This window comes from Xiphophorus maculatus, chromosome 15 (assembly GCF_002775205.1).
Source record: "Xiphophorus maculatus strain JP 163 A chromosome 15, X_maculatus-5.0-male, whole genome shotgun sequence".
NCBI classification, from domain to species: Eukaryota; Metazoa; Chordata; class Actinopteri; order Cyprinodontiformes; family Poeciliidae; genus Xiphophorus; species Xiphophorus maculatus.
Genome location: NC_036457.1, coordinates 2,396,908 through 2,415,302, shown reverse-complemented (window position 1 = coordinate 2,415,302; position 18,395 = coordinate 2,396,908). Strand labels below are relative to the sequence as shown.

Sequence of the window (18,395 nt, the reverse complement as noted above, 5' to 3'; positions counted from 1 at the left end):
GTAAGAAATATATTTTTTCCATTGGAGATGAAGAAGCTTCTTTGTAAAATGTTCTCAAGTGGCATAATTTTAGCTTCAATAAAACTTTTTAAAATAGGAATTTAATTGTTTGCTTATTTTTATCTTTTAGTGTATGTCTAATTTTGCATAAAAAAGCTTCAGTTGTTAAATGAAACATTTGCAGAATTTGCCTGTTTGTATTTTTTTTTTTTTTTTGTCAATCAATTAATCGTGAAAATAATCAACTTCTTAAATAATCGCTAACTGCAGCTATCAGCTCATTATGAAGCTAAAAATTGTTACAAATTGCACAGACTGGACTGGAAACTTCTCTCCTGAACAAGGAAAAACTAAAAGAGAAATCTTCTGAAAACACATTTTAATAACATTTACATATTTTTTCCTTTTGTTCTGCTTCACAAGTTTAGAGGATTAAATAAAGACCTGGAGCTTCCTAACACCTATAACTACCAGTTTAAAACAGTTTTCTCCAGTAAATCAGTTCAGTTTTGTCTCTGAAACGAAGCCTTAAGTGACAAAAACAATCCGGGGCGTTTTTCACATGTTGTGCGGTCAGTCAGCTTCTGATTTTATTTATACACAGAAGACAAGAAAAAACAGAAAGTTATTCTATAACAGATGCAGTTATTTTCAATATTACTTTAGTCTTTATTAGTTATTTTCCATAAGTTAATATAAGCCTATGAGTTCTTTATAAAAACAATTATTTTGCCCCATCTTTCCGTGTGTTTCTACGATCACTGCGCTCCCCCCATGAACACGGTGTTGATGGGCGGCAGCGAGGAAACCAGGTCCTGTACCTCTGAGGACGCCGCGCCGCGCTGCAGAGACGTCAGAGCGTCCTGGGAGCTGAACGGAGACGGAAGTCCGAACATGCAGGTCGCAGATCCGGAGGGGGGAAGAGGATGATGACCTGAGGACAAAACCACACGTTCAATCAGAACGTTAGCATTAGCTATTAGCTTCTGCACACAAACAAAGAATATGACTTGTTTTTCTCTCAATGTAAAAGCATTTTAAATATAAATTTGATGAGAAAATAAAAAGGATTTTCATGTTTGGTGGTCATTAGGCTGGACAATCCAATACTATTTGTGATTATTTGAACAAATGGTACCTTGAGGCGCCTGGAAATTGTATCCAATTGCAGAAGTCTACAATTATTGTCACCATTTATATTTAGCTTGCTAATTAAATATTTAGTTTGGAGCTGAACATTTAGCTACAAACTAAATATTTAGCTCTGAGTTAGCTAAATATTTAGTAAACAAGCTACCCATTTAGCTCCAAATTAATTATTTAGCTCTGATCTAAATATTTAGCTCTGCGCTAGCTAACTCTTTAGCCTCTAACTAAATATTTAGTGAGCAAGGTAACTACTAGCTCCAAACTAAATATTTATTTCTGAGCTAGCTAAATATTTAGCTTCAAACTGAATATTTAGCTCCGAGCTAGCCAGGTATTTATCTTTACAAACAGCACCCAATGAAGAAAGAGCCATTTACAACAAGAACTACAAAACAGAACCTTGGAGAACCCCATAATAGATTGGATCAGGATTGTTCTGGTAGATATATATATATATATATGCATTTCTGAAGTAGTATTGCTAAAATATTAGCAATTGATTGGTCTCAGTGGTTCTGATATGGACCTGTTCCAGATTCTGCCTCGCTGAAAAAGCTTCCTGACGTTTTCCTGCCTGGTTCGTCCAGGATGTTCAGCGGGTCGTGGACCTCGGAGAACGCTGCGGAGAACGGGCGAAGGTTTCCCACGCTGCTGATGACGGACACGTGCTGATCAACCAAAGGATTCACTCGCTGGCTGGCCAAGAAGCTGCCGTTGCCATAGAAACCTGCAAACAGACATTAAAACAAAATCTTAAGGTCAATCTTTGTGTGATTTTTGCTTTGCAGAAGTAGAAATCTGGTTCTTCAATCAATGGGAATAAAAATCTCAACCATGAATAACATGAGAAAAAAGTCATAACAAAAACATAATTTACTTGAATTAAATTAATTAGAGCCGCTGAAAACAAGGAAATCTGACTTTAATCTCTGAATTCTCAAAAAATTTAACTTTTTTCTCAGAATTTGGGGAATAAATATGGAAAAAAAATCTAATTTTCCCAGAATTTTGACTTGAATCTCCAATTTCTGATTTCAGCCTCTAAAATTCTTATTTTTCTCATCTTTTTTAGATTAAAGTAGAATTCTGAGATTAGGATTCAGAATTATTCTGACTTTAATCTCTGATATCTGATTTCTGCTTCTAAAATTATAAATCCTATGTCTAAAATTCAGATTTTTTTCTCAAATTTCAGAGATTAAAGTCAGAATTCTGAGATTAGAATTAGTGAATTCTGACTCTAGTCTCAGAATTCTGATTTATTCTGAGATTAAAGTCATAATTCTGGAAAAAGAAAAGGTCAGAATTCTGAGATTGGAGTCAGATTTCATTCTTTTTTTCCAACGGCCCGAATCATCTTCCATATTTTTATGTTTTGGAAGTTAAAATATTCTCTGTTCAAACGGAACCGGATTCTAAGAATCCTCACCGCCATGACCCAGAACGCCGTACGCCGACCCCTGACAGCCGCCGCCACCAGCGAGGTTCAGTCCGGCCCCCATGAAGCCAAAACCGTCTGCAGCGTCCAGAATCTGAGGCGCCCCCGCCTGCTGACCCAGACCCGGTTCTGTCTGGACCGGTTCGGGACCCGGCGTGTATCTGGATGGCGGCCGGACCGCGGCGCCGTACGCCGTCAGGGAGCAGTCGCCGCTGCCAGAGGAGTGGTGGACCGACGGAGGGTAGAAACCGTCCTTGCTCAGGGCCGGATCTCCCAGGGACGGGTACCGGGCCAGATGGCACCCCACAGGAGGATTATGGGTCTGAATTGCTGTCAGGCAGGGATTCTGGACCTGAGACCTAATAAAAACAGAGTAAAATTATTCCTGTTATTAATAAAAATTAATCTGGTTTATACAATTTCCCCACAGTGAAATTTAAGCACTTTCAAGGTGAGTTTTCAAACTTTTCCAGCACTTTTTAGATAAAAACAGTATAAATGAACTAAAAAAACAGTTTCAATTCACTATTTTAACATATAATTTATTACTGTTATTAATAATTTCTTGTGATAGTACTCTACATTCTACAGCAGGGATAAAGTAAAATAAAATAACAAAATGTAATGTTTATGTTTCTCTTACCCTACACGTCTCTGGTTTGAAAATAAAACACTAATTTAACAACAACAACAACAAAAATTTAGTCATTTTAATGTATAAAATATTAGCCAACCTTTATTTCAGTTACACATATCAATAAGTCATTGAGTCATTAGGAATAAAAAAATATTGAAAAATAAAATTAAAATTGTTCTTGTTAAGATTTCTTACATTTGGTAAATCTAAAGCAACAGAAGTTTTGAATTAACTTCATACAAACAGAAAAAAATGTTTGTGTCTTTTAATTAGGTGTAAATGTTCATGTGTTCATCTGTAAATAACTTACGGCTTTTAATCCAAAAAATTTTAATTTATATTTAAACGCTCTGACATAATTTCAGCTCTGGCTGTTTTTTTAATTTATTTTTCAATAAACAGTTTTTTTTTTTAGTTTGTACGCAATTAATCAATTACTAAGTTAGTTTCCGATTATTTCAATAATTGATTATCACGATTAATCCAAATAATAATTTCAATCCTGCTGATTTACAATACTTATGCTTAAGATAACAACCAAAGCAGACAATTATTGGGCCTAAAAACATTATTTTGTTTAGTAATTCCTACATTAATATAATTATTCTATATATACTGTATTTAGTGATTGTGAAAGTATATAATCATTACATATTAGCATAAGCAGCACATAAAGCGAACCTGGGAGCCGTTTGGTAGGTCTGAGCCGAGGGCCCGCTGCCGGCGGCGGGAAAAAACCCGCTGGACTGCGGCAAGCAGTGGTACAGGGTCTCCGGGTACGAGGAGCAGGGGCTGGGCTGCGTGATTTCACTGAGAGAGGAAAGGCAGGAGGGTGAAGAGAAGGAGCAGGAAGAGGGCGTCAGGGGCCTCCCCGCCATGGGCCCCTGGTTGATGACGGAGCCCCGATGGACCAACGCGGCCGGGGAGATGGGCGGCGTCATGAGGGGTCCGCTGACCTGAGAGAAGTCCATCTGACCGCCTGATGGGCATCACGACAATATTCAGACATTTTGTTTTTATGCTTAAACTGCCTGACGGTTACTATGGTCACCTGAAGACGTGAAGCCAGAACTGTCGTTCCCCTGATAGAGGACGGCTTTAGCTTCCAGATCCTGCTGCTGATTGGTCGACAGAAGCATGTAGGCGTGTCCTCCCAAGGATTCGTTCTTCACCGATTGGTCGACGGAGGTGGGGGCTTTGCTGCGGTTCGCCAGAAAGCAGGAACTGGGCGACGCCATGAACGCAGCTTTACTGGCATCTGAAGGAGACAACCAAACTTAAATTTCAGGTAATTATCCTCATTTAGCGCTGCTGGAGGAGTTCAGGAGGGAACCGTTTGTAAGGATGTTTTCAAAGTTGCAACATTTGTTACATTTTCAGCTGCTGTGGTTCACTTTCACACGGCACAGCGTCAAACAAACCAAACTAAACATAAAAACATGTTCCCCTCCTCGCCTGTGGGGGCGCTGCAACAAGAACCACTGAAAAAAAATACACAAAACCCTCTGAAGGAGACACTGAGCGCAAAAAATACTTGGTAAGATTTTGTGTTTGTTTTGCATTCACTCTTTAAATTAACCAAATTTTGTAGGTAAACAAACTGGATTGAACAGGACTGGTTTGATTTGGGTTCAGTGAGACCAGAGTTGGGTAGTAACTAGTTACATTACTCAATTACATTTACTTGAGTAACGTTTTTGAAAAAAAATACTTTTAGGAGTATTTTTAATATGTTGTACTTTGAGAAATATTATTATGAAGTATTTCTACTCTTACTTGAGTAAAATTTCTGGATTTTCTGCCCACTGAATGAAAAACAAAAATTCACCAGACACACACCTGCAGCTTTTGTTAAAGTTTCATACGTTTTTTTATTGAAAGAAACTGATTTACAAAGAAATTATTTGTTATTTTTGTTACTTATATGAATTATTGACATTTTCATCATTATAATACCAAAATTTGCTTTTTAATTTGGTCCATTTTATGTATTTTTTAAATATTAAATGATCGATAATTTCATCAGTTACTAGGACCTTGAGTAGACTTTTAACCAAATACTTTTGTACTTCCACTTCTTAGGTGGTTACTTTTTACTTTTACTTAAGTAAAAGTAGTTCCACTCTATCTCGAGTACAGTTTTTGGGTTTTCTGCCCACCTCTGAGTGAGACCCAATACCTGCATTTTTCATGTATTTTTCCAGAAGGTTCTGCAGGTCCTGCTCCTTGTCGTTGTTGAACTGTGTCTCCAGCGCCAACAGGATGTACTCGTCTAACAGCATCCGGATCAGATGGAAGGAACCTGTCAGCGTCAGAACAGAAAGCGGCTCAGACGTTCTTCCAGCTGAGATTTCACTCGACCTTTAGGGCCCCATTGCTCTTTGTTTGACCTGCAGGGCCACACGTTTGTGTTTGAGCTTAAGTGGGCCTTCAGAGAGAGCGAGAGCCACCAAATGGTGGTTGTTTATTCATGCACACGTAGCCTGTGTGCGTGTGTTTGAACAGAGAGCACGCCGACCGCAGATAAGACTCTGTGTAATCAAAGCGAGTCTGGCCATTACGATTTATGATGCTATTGTAGCAATCTGCTTTGAGCTGACTCGTATCGGACGGCCAGACGTCTTTTAGTGGGAAGATCTGAAAATCTTCATCTGCACTGCAGAGACACAAAATCTTAAAAGGTATTTCTGGTCTAGTTTCTAGTGCAAATATTTTAGTACACTGAAATAAGACGACATTAACTTATAACTAACTTTTCAGCAAGAAATGGGAGTTTAAGTCAATAATTCCTTAAATTGATGAAAAAGTTCTAGTTACATTGGCAGATTATTTCACTTATGATAAGACATTTTCCCCCATATAATAAGTGAAATAATTTGCCAATGGAACTAGAACTTTTTCATCAATATTACAAAATTATTGACTCAAAACAATCATTAATATTGGTGAAAAAGTAAAACAAAAGTCCATGGGCAGATAATTTAACTTATAATAATTATTTTGAGTAAATAAACAATTATTTATTTGTTTATATAAGTAATAACATTATAACAATAAAACATATATCTTGCTGAAAAGTTACTGGTAAGTTAGTTTTGTCTTATTTGAAGTGTGCTAATTTATTTGCATTAGAGACTAAACCAAAAATATTTGGTAAGATTTTGAGTTTTTGCAACATGAACCAAGATTTGGACCAAGTTCTACGGCTGGGCGACATGGACTAAAAATAAAACCTCCAGATCCGATTCAAAAAATTACAAATGATAGAAAACATTTTCAAAAAGTGGATTTTATAATCCCTTCTGTGAGTTTTGTATAATGCAACACACAAAACCTCCTGCTTTAAAACATTAACACCAATGTTACCAATGTTATAAATGCCATAAAGCATGCATAAACTGGAATAAACTCTTTCCACTTCCTTACCGAAGCTGGAGGCGTTGTTGAGCGTGAGGTTGTGCATGATCCGTGCACCAAAGAAGCTCCACCGGAGGAGGAAATCCTGAGCTCGCTTCTTCACGGATCGACCGCACTGCTTGCCAGGCTGATGAAAACATGAATAAGTGATTTAAAAAGCTGCTTATTTTCTGTTTCAGTCTGTTTTGGTGAGTGGATGAACCGTCTCTACCTTGATGACTTTGTGCTCCACCACCGAGTCCAGCCACTCTATGAACGACTCAACTGTGGCATTTTTCCTCAGCAGCTCCTTCAGCTCCTGAAAAACACTGACGGAGTCGTCTGGGGAAAAAAAAGAATAAAAACGCGACAAGAAAATGTAAAATTGCAGGCAAACTTGGGAAGGTTTTGTCACTACAAAGTCAACTAAATATGGAAAAGTTATTTCCAGTTTAATTCTATGAGTTAAAAGCATCGAAAGGTGCAAATATTTATTTCCAGAGTTTCACCGACAACCTAAACACCTAAACTTTAGAATGTGTAAAAAAAATTAGGATGAACTTTCTACAATCTGGACAGACCCAACAAGGCACTTATTATGTTAAACATTCAAACAATAATTTGCATGAACTATTTTTATGATTTTTTGTTTCTTTAACTCATAAAATGTGCAGAAAAAAGATTAAATGTAGAATAAAATTATTTATTAACTAATTGTGTCATTTATTTCTTCAATCCTTTTTCCAACCATTTATTTATTTTTACATTCAGTCATGTCATTTACTTATTTCTCTATTTATTCAGTATTTTTTACAACTTTTTTGTTCTGCCAATTAATTTTTAACAATTTAATAATCAATTTATCTGATTTCTTTTCAATTTTTTACATTAACACTTCTTCTTTCTTTGTTCTATTAATTTGTTAACATTTTTTTAGAATTATACATTATATAATTATTATATATTTATATATTTGTTTGTCTGTTGCACTAAAATACATTTTTATAAATGCTACAAATCTATTTTTGTCAAAGCCACAATGAGGCTTTTAACATCCTCGTTGTGGGTTTGAATTTTTTATTTTTATTTTTTTTCATCGAACCTCCAATTTAACTTAGAAATATTGAAGTTTAAAAGTACATTTAAAAAAAAACAAAAAAAAAACATTTTGGTTGCTAATATTTATGCTAAGCTAACAAACAGCATCAACCCTGGTGATGAATCCTGATCAGTGCATAACTGAACATCATCACAGGAGATTTTCTTACACTCAGAGTAAATATCCGAGTCCTGGTCTCCGGCTGCCGATGCGCTGAGCAGCGGCTGTGAATTGATGCTGCTGAGATCCACGCAGTCGATGTCCAGAACCATGCCGGTCACCACAGTTTGGTCGAAAAGAGCCGGCCGGGCAATCTGGGACAAAACAAAGAAAATAAAAATCATTTCTGGGACAAAACAAAGAAAATAAAAATCATTTCTGGGACAATGCAAAGAAAATAAAAATCCTTTCTGGGACAACGCAAAGAAAATAAAAATCATTTCTGGGACAATACAAAGAAAATAAAAATCATTTCTGGGACAACGCAAAGAAAATAAAAATCATTTCTGGGACAACAGAGAGAATAAAAATCATTTCCAGGTCCGTTTCCAGACATCCAGTTGGTTTCTCGCCTGCTTTACCTGTGCCAGGTGCAGGAAAGATGTCTGCCTCTTCAGCGAGGAGACGAAGCGTCGTGCGATGGGGAGCTTCTTTGCTGCAAGGCATTCTGGGAGGTTCTCCAGAGACGAGGCCAACCAATGTTCCCAGTGTTTGGCAAAGTTTCTTATGTCTGCCAATAAACTGAGAAACAAAAACAGGTTCACCTCTAAATTATGAGAAGTTTTCTGGAGTAAAGTTTTAGAAACACACCTCTCAGGCATTTCCTGCATCGTGGCCGGAATTAAAACGTCAGTTAGAACCTGAGAAAACAGACGACAAATCATGAGCAACACGAAATCAGACAGAGGAGAATAAACGATCATTTCTTTCCCCTTTAAACAACATCAAATAAAGGTCTGACTTGTCTACATTTCAGTAGGCATGGAAGAGCCTCAGGCTCACTGCAACAACAAAAGAATAAAAATCCTGACTTTAATCTCAAATTCTGTTTTTTCCCCCTCAGAATCAAATTCAAAAATATTTTATTAATCCCAAAGGGAAATTAAATGTTGTTGTAACTCTGTTAATCTGACATTAATCTCAAAACACTTTTTAAAAAGTCATGGATTTATTCTAAACGTTGTGACTTTTTTCCTAAAAATTCAGATTTTAATCTCAAAATCAAACTTTCTGTCACAGAATTCTGGTTAGTTTACAAAAACTTTTGTCTATTTTATTAACATTGTGGTTTTCGTCTCAGAATTCTGACTTTTTCTTACATATCTGAGTCTAATCTCAAAACACTTTTTTTTTTTAATTGTGGATTTATTTTAAAACATTGTGACTTTACTTTATTCTCGAATTCTGACTCCAATCCCAAAATCTGAAATTTTATCTCAGAATTCTGATTCTAATTTCAAAATTCTGTTTGTTTTCCAAAAACTTGTGCATATTTTCTAAACACTGGTTTCTTTTCTCCAAATTCAGAAAGTTTTGTCAATATTTTCACTTTAATCTCAAAATAAATTTTTTTCTTAGAATTCTGACACTAATCTCAAATTTTGTCTTTATTGTTGTAAAAATTTGAGATTAAAGTCAGATTTTTTTTTTCACTGGCCCTAATATTCTTCCATAAGTAGGAGATTCTACTGCTGCAGTAAAAGGTTAATTAAGATATAAAAGGAGCGCAATAAATCGAAGCTGGTAGGACAGAGTTTCATCGTCATGTAAAGTTTGTGACATTAAGGCTATAAAGCAACATTATCAAGTTAGATGGTGGATCATCTTGGTTCTCTCTCAGACCATCAAGGCAGTTAAATGCTCATGTGAAGAATTTCTGTATAAAACTAATAATGATATTTAAACCTAAAAAGGCAAAAATGTAAATTTGCAGAAGTGTTTTATAGCAACCTTGTAGAGGATGGAGTCACAGACACAGAAGACGTCGACTATAATCGGGTTTTCTAGCAGCGGCAGCAGATGGTCGGGCATTCCCTGCCAGAAGTGGAGCAGGAAATTCTGGATCTGAGCAAAAACAAAATAAAGTGATCAATATGTATCAGTACTTTATCAGGATGAAGTACTGATACATAACAGATAATGACCTCTTCAAAGTTGATATTGATGGCGTTATCCAGGATGCACTGGCAGTGAGTTTTATACATCATGATCAGAGTGTCAACCTGGAATAGAGAGAAAATTCAGTCTACCTAAATCTAGAACATCTTTTGTTTGTTTGTTTGTTTACTAAAACACAAAGCATGAAATTAAAACCAGCCACCTTTTCTCTGGAAATATTTCCCTGCAGCACGAGATGCTGGGCGTTGGGGAAGTCCGGAAGCAGCGTTCCGGTTTTAGAGCTCAAAGAGTATTTCCTGGTAAAGCCACCCTGCAAAACAAACACTTTCACTTTTTACTCTTTATTTAAATCCGTTTGGGAAAAAATTATATTGTGGCAACAGAAAATGCTGAAATCACATTTTGAAATCACAAACTACCAACAATGAAAGGATCTATTTTGGTCCACTCAGAGGATTATTCAGTCATTTAATATCAAAATCCTGTTGAATTTTAAAGTTTTTAAACTTTCTCCTCACAGCAGCGAAATAGAGTAGCCCTACTGTAAAAACATACGGTTGACTCCCAAATCACTCACACCCTTGGCAGATTTCAAATTAAAATGATAAAAAACGTAACTAAGAAGTTTGTTTCTGATTAGAAGTGAGGCAAACATCTTCCAAAAGATGTTTGCAACATCTGTGAGGCAAACATCTGGAACAGAATGTAACCGGAGAAGCAATTCTGGGGAAAAAAGAAGCAATTTATCTATTTTAATTTATATTTTAATTTAAGAAATGGAATATAGCACATAAAAATGTCTGCAAATAGTAGCACAATTATACAACCATGCAGCCTTGACAAGCAGAAGTGGAGCCTCCTGCACAACCAACAAGAATGCAGCATGTGGTTTCTGGACGGTAAGTCAACAACAAAACACTTATCTTTTCCAGCAGCCATCGTACAGCGCATACAGCAATAAAACCGGCTGACCAGATGTGCTGGAACTCAGCTAGTGTTGCTAGGCAACACCGCAGTGTGACTCAACAAACAGGATGTTTTCGAAACACATTATTTTATTGTCAATAAAACTGTCTGGATGTTTTTTTAGAAGTATAAAAAGGTGAAAAAGTGAATTTTGTGTAATAGATCCCCTTTAATTTTCCCAATAAACTTCCTGAAGGTGTTTCAGGTGTTGGAGACCTCAGCATTTAAGCTGGTGTTAACATAAAAACAAACTGACCTAGTTTTTATTGTTTAAACTAAACTAAGGCACAGTTCCTATTAAGGGTTAAAGTATGAAAACCTGCTTTGCATTGTGGGTAAAAAAAAAAAAGTACCTCATTCTTGAGCTTACTCCCTGAAAATCTGCAAGCAAAACAAAACAAGAGTTAAATTCAAACAAAACTCTTTAGCTGTTCAAATCATTTTATTATGTAGTTAAATTAATAGCAGAAGGTTTGAAATAAACTCACCTGGTCAAACCTTTACCCGAATACACGGAGTGATAATACGCGCTGCTCTCTTTGATCCCAATTCCATAGTAATGATATCTGGAAAATGTTGTTATGCATAAATTCACATAAAACCCAACCTGGAATTACTTATTTTCCCTAATTTTTCTTTTTACTTGGAGTGTCCTCTGGTGCCGAGTCGTCTTGTTGTCAGAAGAGGAAACTTTTGTCGAATTGTCTGATGAGCAGAAAAGGCATAAAATAAGCTTCAAACTATTTATTTTAAACTGCATGCATCATTTTCATTCACTAAAGATAAATGAAGAAAATAGTTTTAAATTTAAGGTTTTATATCTCAAGAACAATTCTTGTTGGTCAGTAAAACCACAAATAAAACAAACTTGGATTAAAAAAACTAGTCAACAGCTGATTATTCAGTTGGACCATTTCAAAGAAAGATGTATTCCTGCAAAACAAAAAACCTGCTTCGCCTTCCTTATATCTGGTTATTTGTGTCTTAAAATTTAAAGAATGTCAGGAAAAAAATAAACTCACCTTTCCAAAAGTAGCAGCACATGCAGGCTCTAGTTTCTCTTTCCTGCAGAAGTCCAGATAGTGAGCATAAAGGATGCAACGAGGCAGACACACTCCTTCACACACGATGTAGTTCTCCTCAAGCCTGCAGAGAAAAACAAAAGACCAAATATCATGTTAGAGATGCAAAAAGATTAAAAAATAGCACCAGGAAAAGAAAAAAATGACTTGACGAGTAACAGAACAAATTATTATTTTTGTTTTCCCTGAATGACGCCTAAATATTTAACACAACACCCATTCATAGTTATTATTAGAAAAGAAACAAAAGGAGTAAGTGTCTGCCAAAAAAATTTTTTAGAAAAAAAGTTGAAAATTTGCCAGAAAAAAATCTGAAATTTTAAGATTAATCTCAGAAATTTTCTAAAAAAAAGAAACATGGAAGTTTCAATTGACAAAAATTTGATAGAAAATTTTGGAAATTTACAAAAGTCAAAATTTCCAAATTTCTGAGATTAATTCCTGGCAAATTTTCGACTTTGCAAACTTTGAATTTTTTTTCTGAATTCCATTTTTTCCCATTTTACCCACATTTGGTATCCAAAGAAGCACATAATTATGAGTTTAACTCAACACCAAAATACTTATCACATGAAAAAAATAATAATAAGAAGAAAAAGCATCCAATACGTAGTTCCCACAAGTCTGAGTCGGAATTGATCCGTGCCACTGAACCGCCATGTTGGTAGGCAAACAAAGCATAAATGAACCATGGCTTCAAGACCAACAAAAACAGAGTATATTGACACTCTTGACTAATGTGCACGACAAATGAATATTAACAAAATCGCTGCTGTTGAGATGGAGAATGAGATGGAGAATGTGGCTTGTTTACTGTTGTCATAGGAACTCCATAGCAACTGTCATGATAGTTAGCTACGGATACCTACCAAGATGTCTGCCAGAAAGTGTGACATAACATAACCCTAACATGTCACTTAACCTATCAGAAGTTTCCAAAGCCATGACATCATCATCTGGGTTTTCACCTCTATTGTTTAAAGAGACAGTCATCATAATTGTGTATGTAAACCTCTGGTTTTGAAGACATTAATGAACAAATCTCAGATATTTCTTCTGTCTCGTTATTGCAGCATGTATTTAATTTCAAAATGATTAGATAATCAAATAAAAATCCCTAAAACAGGACATATTTATGTCATACAGAGAGCAAAAACAGGATGTTTGTGTGTGTTCTGTAAATATGAAATAAGATCCTTATGCGTGCAGCATGTTTGCTCTTACCACTGTAGCGTTAGCTGCGTTTGTTTCTTCTTGTCCTTGATGATCTGACTGATTGTCTTCCTGGACGAACTGTTGCTCTGTTTCATGGAAAGGTCAGAGTTCAACTCCAACAGGTCGTGCTCGTCTTCAGACGAAGGCGTCTCATTGCTGTCCTCTGCAGAGAAATACAACAGAGCAGGAAAGTTTAAGCCAAAATTCACCTGAAAAACATGCAGAAATTTCTGGAAATGTTTTCCAGCATGCAACTACAACTTCAGCTGGAGAGGAATGAAATTATTTGAAAAATCTGCAATTCTTTCAGTAAAATCACTCCTGTACATGCAGAAACTTTTACTGCGCTCAACAACTGTAAACTTTGGCTTGTAATTAAAAACATGGAGGAATAAAGAACAGCAATCTGCTCATTTTCTTAACTCTTTATATTTCTCTTCTCTTAAATTAGTTCATTAACGTGCTTCTGATAGTTTACTCTGACCTTTCTCCACTAATGGAGCATTTGATGAGTAGTTCTTAATTTATTTTAGATTTGGTGTTTCTGACTAAGCCTTCAAGGTTTTCCTCATTTCCTTCTCAGCTTTCATTTCTGATTAGTTTCTTTTATCCGACCTTGGAAGTATTTCTCCCTTTGTTTATCCCTCAAGTTTAATTGTTTACCTCTTATTGTATTACCAAAAGTATACAATATGATGAGGATAATGTTGAAAAGAATCAATAAAGTAGACCCATATTTTCTGAAGTTTACAGTAATAATTTTTAAGGCCTGTACTGTGACCTCGTAATGACTTGTTATTGTGCTAACGGGGAATGTTTTTATTCCTTTTCCTGTTCCAGAGAAAAAGCCTTTCTACAAACCAATGTGTTAAATTACTTTCAGAAAAGGTCCTAATAGAAATTCCTGTCAATTCTTACATCAAGATTATGTTTTATCAGTTTATTAGGTTCACAATTATTTTCTTTTTAATCAATTTGTCACACTTAAATGTTTAGATAGTTGAAATAATTTAGATATAAAAGAAAATGCAAAGATGTTATTTGTTAATTAAGTTTTGACTAATTTAGTTTTTATTTGTTGTTTTATTTTTAGTTGGTTTAATAATTTCCCACAAATGTCAACATCCCATAGAAGGACATGTATCCATCCTATTTTTGCGTACTTACAGTAGATATTTAAAATAAAGCAGCAGTTGTCTTTTTTGTAACATTAGCGGCTATAGGCTGGGTTTATTTAGCTTATAGGAGAAAAAAAAGCTCTTTGGATAGGAAATGTTGCACAGTCCGCAGCAACCCCGGTTCGAATCTGGGTCACGGCACTAAACTGTCGTGGAAAAAAACTATTTCCAAGCACTGTTCAGGTAAAATCACTCAATCAGGTTTATTCATGAATTGTGCACAACTCAGAGAGCTCACAGGAAAGTCAATAATGAAGCAAGTCTGAAAGGGAAAGCTCTGCCAGGCAGAGACACCACATGAGTTTTGTACAAAGGGATAAGGGATCCAAAGCCTGGGAATCAGACTGGCTCCCATGCAGCTGGGGAAACAACGTCCAACCTTATGCATGTAACCCAAACAGCTTTAACTTGGTGGGAATATACAGAACTTAGAATAAACATATAGCAATACAACTAGCAGGTGTAACCTAACTGTAATTTTTCCACATCACACAGTTTCCAAAAAATCCCCTTCAGAATATTTTTTACAAAATTGGAGGTAATCAGTTTGCTTATTTATTAGTGTAAGATAAAATTTTGTATTAGTTTTCTGTCAGCAATTATTTTTCCCCTGGCAATCTGCCCCAGACTCCATTAGCCCTTTTATGCTAGCAGCTAGCAGGCGGTTTAGCTGAACCAAACTCTCCTCAGTTTGGGTCCCGGAGTCCGAAAAGTATCTTGATGTGGTTTTCACGCTACAATGAAGGACTCAGTCTCTATTTTGAGTTTTCACAAATGGCCAATAGTGGATGCTAATTTTTCATTTAGTGCTTTTGCTAACATTGAAAATGGTTAACCCAACTTAGCTTCCCATAAATAAAGACATTTCCAGAAAAATCCTGAAGAACTAATTTACTTGGCTGCTTCCAGTTATTCAACTTCCAGTTGAATAAAGTTCAACATCTGCGTTGAAGTTTTGGTTATTCATGCTCTTATTTTGAAGGGGGAACGGTTTGCAAAGCAGCTACGTTTCCTCACGTTTTATTTTTCTCCACCATAAAGGTAAAAAAGAAAACACGAAAAACAGAGAACAAACATGAATGCAATTTATAAACATTATATTACAAGTGTAAATTATAATGTCATAGTTAAATTGTTGGTGAATGTTGTAGTATTTAAAGAGTAGATATAATTTAGCATCTAAACTGTAATTTAAAGCTCTATAGCGATATTAATTGAAGATCACAAAATCTGGAAATTAGATACTCAAATTTAAAATCCTTTAAAATTAAGAGTTTTTAGCTACAAATGCTTTGTTTTTCCAGGCTGCATGTTCTCCGTGTGTAAAACAAACATCCAGCACATATTGCATAATCCAATCATGTGATCTACTAGAGCCAAGACTGAAGCTAATGTACAGAACGAGCTGAATATAGACATAAACAAGGGCTGGAGCCATCAGCAGTAAACAAGTCTCCAAAAATTCAGAATCAAAAATAACTTTTTATATTCTATTCTAAGATTTCCTGTTTAAAAACAATTATTGTGTCTAATACTTAAAATATTTAAAGTGAACAGCAGGTTTCAAAATGGTGTGTTAGCTAAATGAGAAAATTTTATTTCAATGAGCTACAGCAAAAAATAACATTTTAGAAGAATCACTTAAAGTTTCTTATCAGGTGGCAGTGTATAGTTATAACAAATTAAATAACAGTTTCCATATTTTTCTTTTTTCTTATCTTTTTCTAAGTTTTGAAATCATCATTAAGATCTTCTTCTTTTCTTTTTTTGTATTTGGATAAAAGTAAAAACATACATTTTGCCAGAATATATGTAGAATAAAATAAAAATTAATGACATTACAACATTTTATCAGGGAGCTTACTACAAATTAAATGTAACATGTGCTTTTTAACAGGCTTTTCTTTGCACAAATGACAACCTATAAGCATAATAAAGGTCATTATGAGCTCTGTTGAGTATGTTTTCTGCAAATTAATCAAATTTTTCTCTGGCAATAATAAAAGAACCATTTAATTTGCTTGTTCATGTGGAAAAAGTTGTGTGAATGAAAGTGAGTCAAGTTCTGCTCATTTTTTTTAAAGCATGGCTGCAAAGATGTGGATTTAGTTTTTGAGATTAGGAAGCAAAGTTTAAAACTTCACAACATTTTCCGAACACAGAACAAATATTATTTGAGTTAAGCTGTAGTACCACCTTGTGGTTAATTAGTGTCACTGCATATATTTAAGTTTGAATTAAATAATATAGTTCATATGTAAGAGGGGGAAATCCACTTCAGTTGAATTTTAATTATGCAAAAAAAAAATTATTATGTAAGACGAATAATCACAGATTTACCTGATTTAATCCCAGAATCGTCTTCTTGATGAAAAGTTGTTTGTCCATTAAAATCAGAGTTTATTTCTGGTGAGTTTCGCAAAGCTTTTGCAAAAGAGTGAATAAGAAACATGTCGCCTCTGGCTGAACTCTCACTACTGCGCTTCATTGGCATGATAAACGAATTACAAAAAATATTTTTTTCTTAAATCAACTAAATAAAATGAAAGTTTCCATCTACTGATCCATGAAGAAATCTTTAAGCAATACTCCTCAACCTCTTATTTACACAGATCCAGCTGAATATCACAAGCATTAGGTCCAGCATTTTGGAAAAGTGAAGCTGCGCTGAGTGAAGGAAGAACTAATGAAGCTGTGGATGCATTCATCATATTTACCGAAGACTGAGCTAATCCACTTTATCAATGATTAACAGAAAACCCTCATCCAGCTGTCTATCCATCTATCTATCTATCTATCCATACCTCCCACAGTCAGCTGGCCTCTTACTTCAGGTTAAACACACACAGATTTCACTCAGAGCTGCTCTCTTTGTTTTCATTCTATCAGGAAAGATTTAAATCTAAAATATCTGGATATGTTTGGGTTAAATGTGACTCCTATACTACAGTCCACAACCATCCAAAAGAAGCTTTAAAGTAAAATAAATGTATATTTTCTTTCAGTAGCTTAATCTAAAACTGAGAAATTATATTTTACTACATTTTTTATCTCTACAACAAAAAAACATGAATTAATTTAAATAAAATCACACCTGTTAACAATATGTAAATATATGTGGGATGTTCTTAGTTTTAATTTTTGATGCATTACTTTCTGTTTGACTGGGGTATAAATAAGATGCGACACACACTTCAAAACAACTGAAACTGGATCGATATGGCGTCTTATTGTCATCAAAACAAAATGAAATATGAATTGTTTTTAATAGTTGCAAGATGTTGGACATGGGAACAAATTAGGTATGTAGAACTTGTTTCTGTAATTTCTTTGAAAACTTCTTGTATGACAAATATTTTATAATACAAAGTGCTTATTGTTGAATATATAACTCAGATTGTTTAATTGTGTGTGCAGCAAACCATAAAAAACATTAAAAAGTGTGCAAAAAGGAACAGTGAAACAACACAATTTGTATGAACTTTAATAATATTTTTGGTTACATTGACTAAATGAGAGCAGCTCTATTTCTAAATATATAAAGTCTGCCTTGTCTGAACTATCTTTTTCCAAACATGGTTTTCTGTTATTTTTTGATACCTTTATTGGTTTATGAATGTAAAACAAAACAAATACAAATAGGTTTTATTCTTTGTTATGCACAAACGATATACATTTATTAATATAAAATTAAAAAATAACCATATATTGTTGGACGTTACTTATTTAATTAATGCATATTTATGTGATGCTCTAGATGGCGAGTTATTTATTGTAATTTATTTATTATTTTTTTAAACCTACGCGAGATGCCCAATAGTTACGAAATTAATTTTGTTTGTGTATTTTTTAAGGGGGAAAAGAAACATGGGTCAATGTTTGAGTATTTCAATTATCTAAATGGATATCCTTTATTTATCATTTACTAATTTGTTCATTGTTCCGCCTGAACGAGATGACGATTTATTTGTTTGTTGATTCGCTGAAACGCGGGATTCATTAATGCGCATCAGAAATTAGCATCACTGTAGCTTCACCGAGGCTAGCAATGTTTCACAGCCGCCGCTGCTAACTTGGACTTACCGGGTCGCAGCGAGCAGGACACGGGCGCCAAGGT

The 18,395-nt window shown here is 35.0% G+C and overlaps 1 protein-coding gene across 1 annotated transcript; it reads right to left on the bottom strand.

Moving 5' to 3' along the window:
• Positions 1 to 452: 452 nt before the first annotated feature.
• On the bottom strand, positions 453 to 16,934 carry rfx6 (regulatory factor X6). Its single transcript, XM_014474836.2, has 20 exons — positions 16,619 to 16,934; positions 13,110 to 13,263; positions 11,826 to 11,949; positions 11,447 to 11,508; positions 11,292 to 11,369; positions 11,157 to 11,184; positions 10,040 to 10,147; positions 9,864 to 9,941; positions 9,670 to 9,783; positions 8,530 to 8,579; positions 8,301 to 8,460; positions 7,889 to 8,033; positions 6,853 to 6,962; positions 6,651 to 6,768; positions 5,404 to 5,526; positions 4,276 to 4,482; positions 3,906 to 4,203; positions 2,579 to 2,946; positions 1,676 to 1,876; positions 453 to 934 (listed from the first exon to the last, which is right to left on the bottom strand). Exons 1-20 carry the CDS (start codon positions 16,770 to 16,772, stop codon positions 759 to 761), a joined length of 2,856 nt encoding a protein of 951 aa, XP_014330322.1. The 5' UTR covers positions 16,773 to 16,934; the 3' UTR covers positions 453 to 758.
• Between the last annotated feature and the right edge of the window lie 1,461 nt (positions 16,935 to 18,395).

Bases quoted from the DNA above. Each gene is read 5' to 3' on its own strand.
- rfx6 (XM_014474836.2), bottom strand. From the start codon at position 16,772: ATGCCAATGAAGCGCAGTAGTGAGAGTTCAGCCAGAGGCGACATGTTT. The intron at 9,784-9,863 runs GTCATTATCTGT...GTTTTTGCTCAG, and splicing joins TCAATATCAACTTTGAAGAG to ATCCAGAATTTCCTGCTCCA. The intron at 6,963-7,888 runs GTAAGAAAATCT...TTTTTTCCCCAG, and splicing joins CTCGGATATTTACTCTGAGT to ACGACTCCGTCAGTGTTTTT.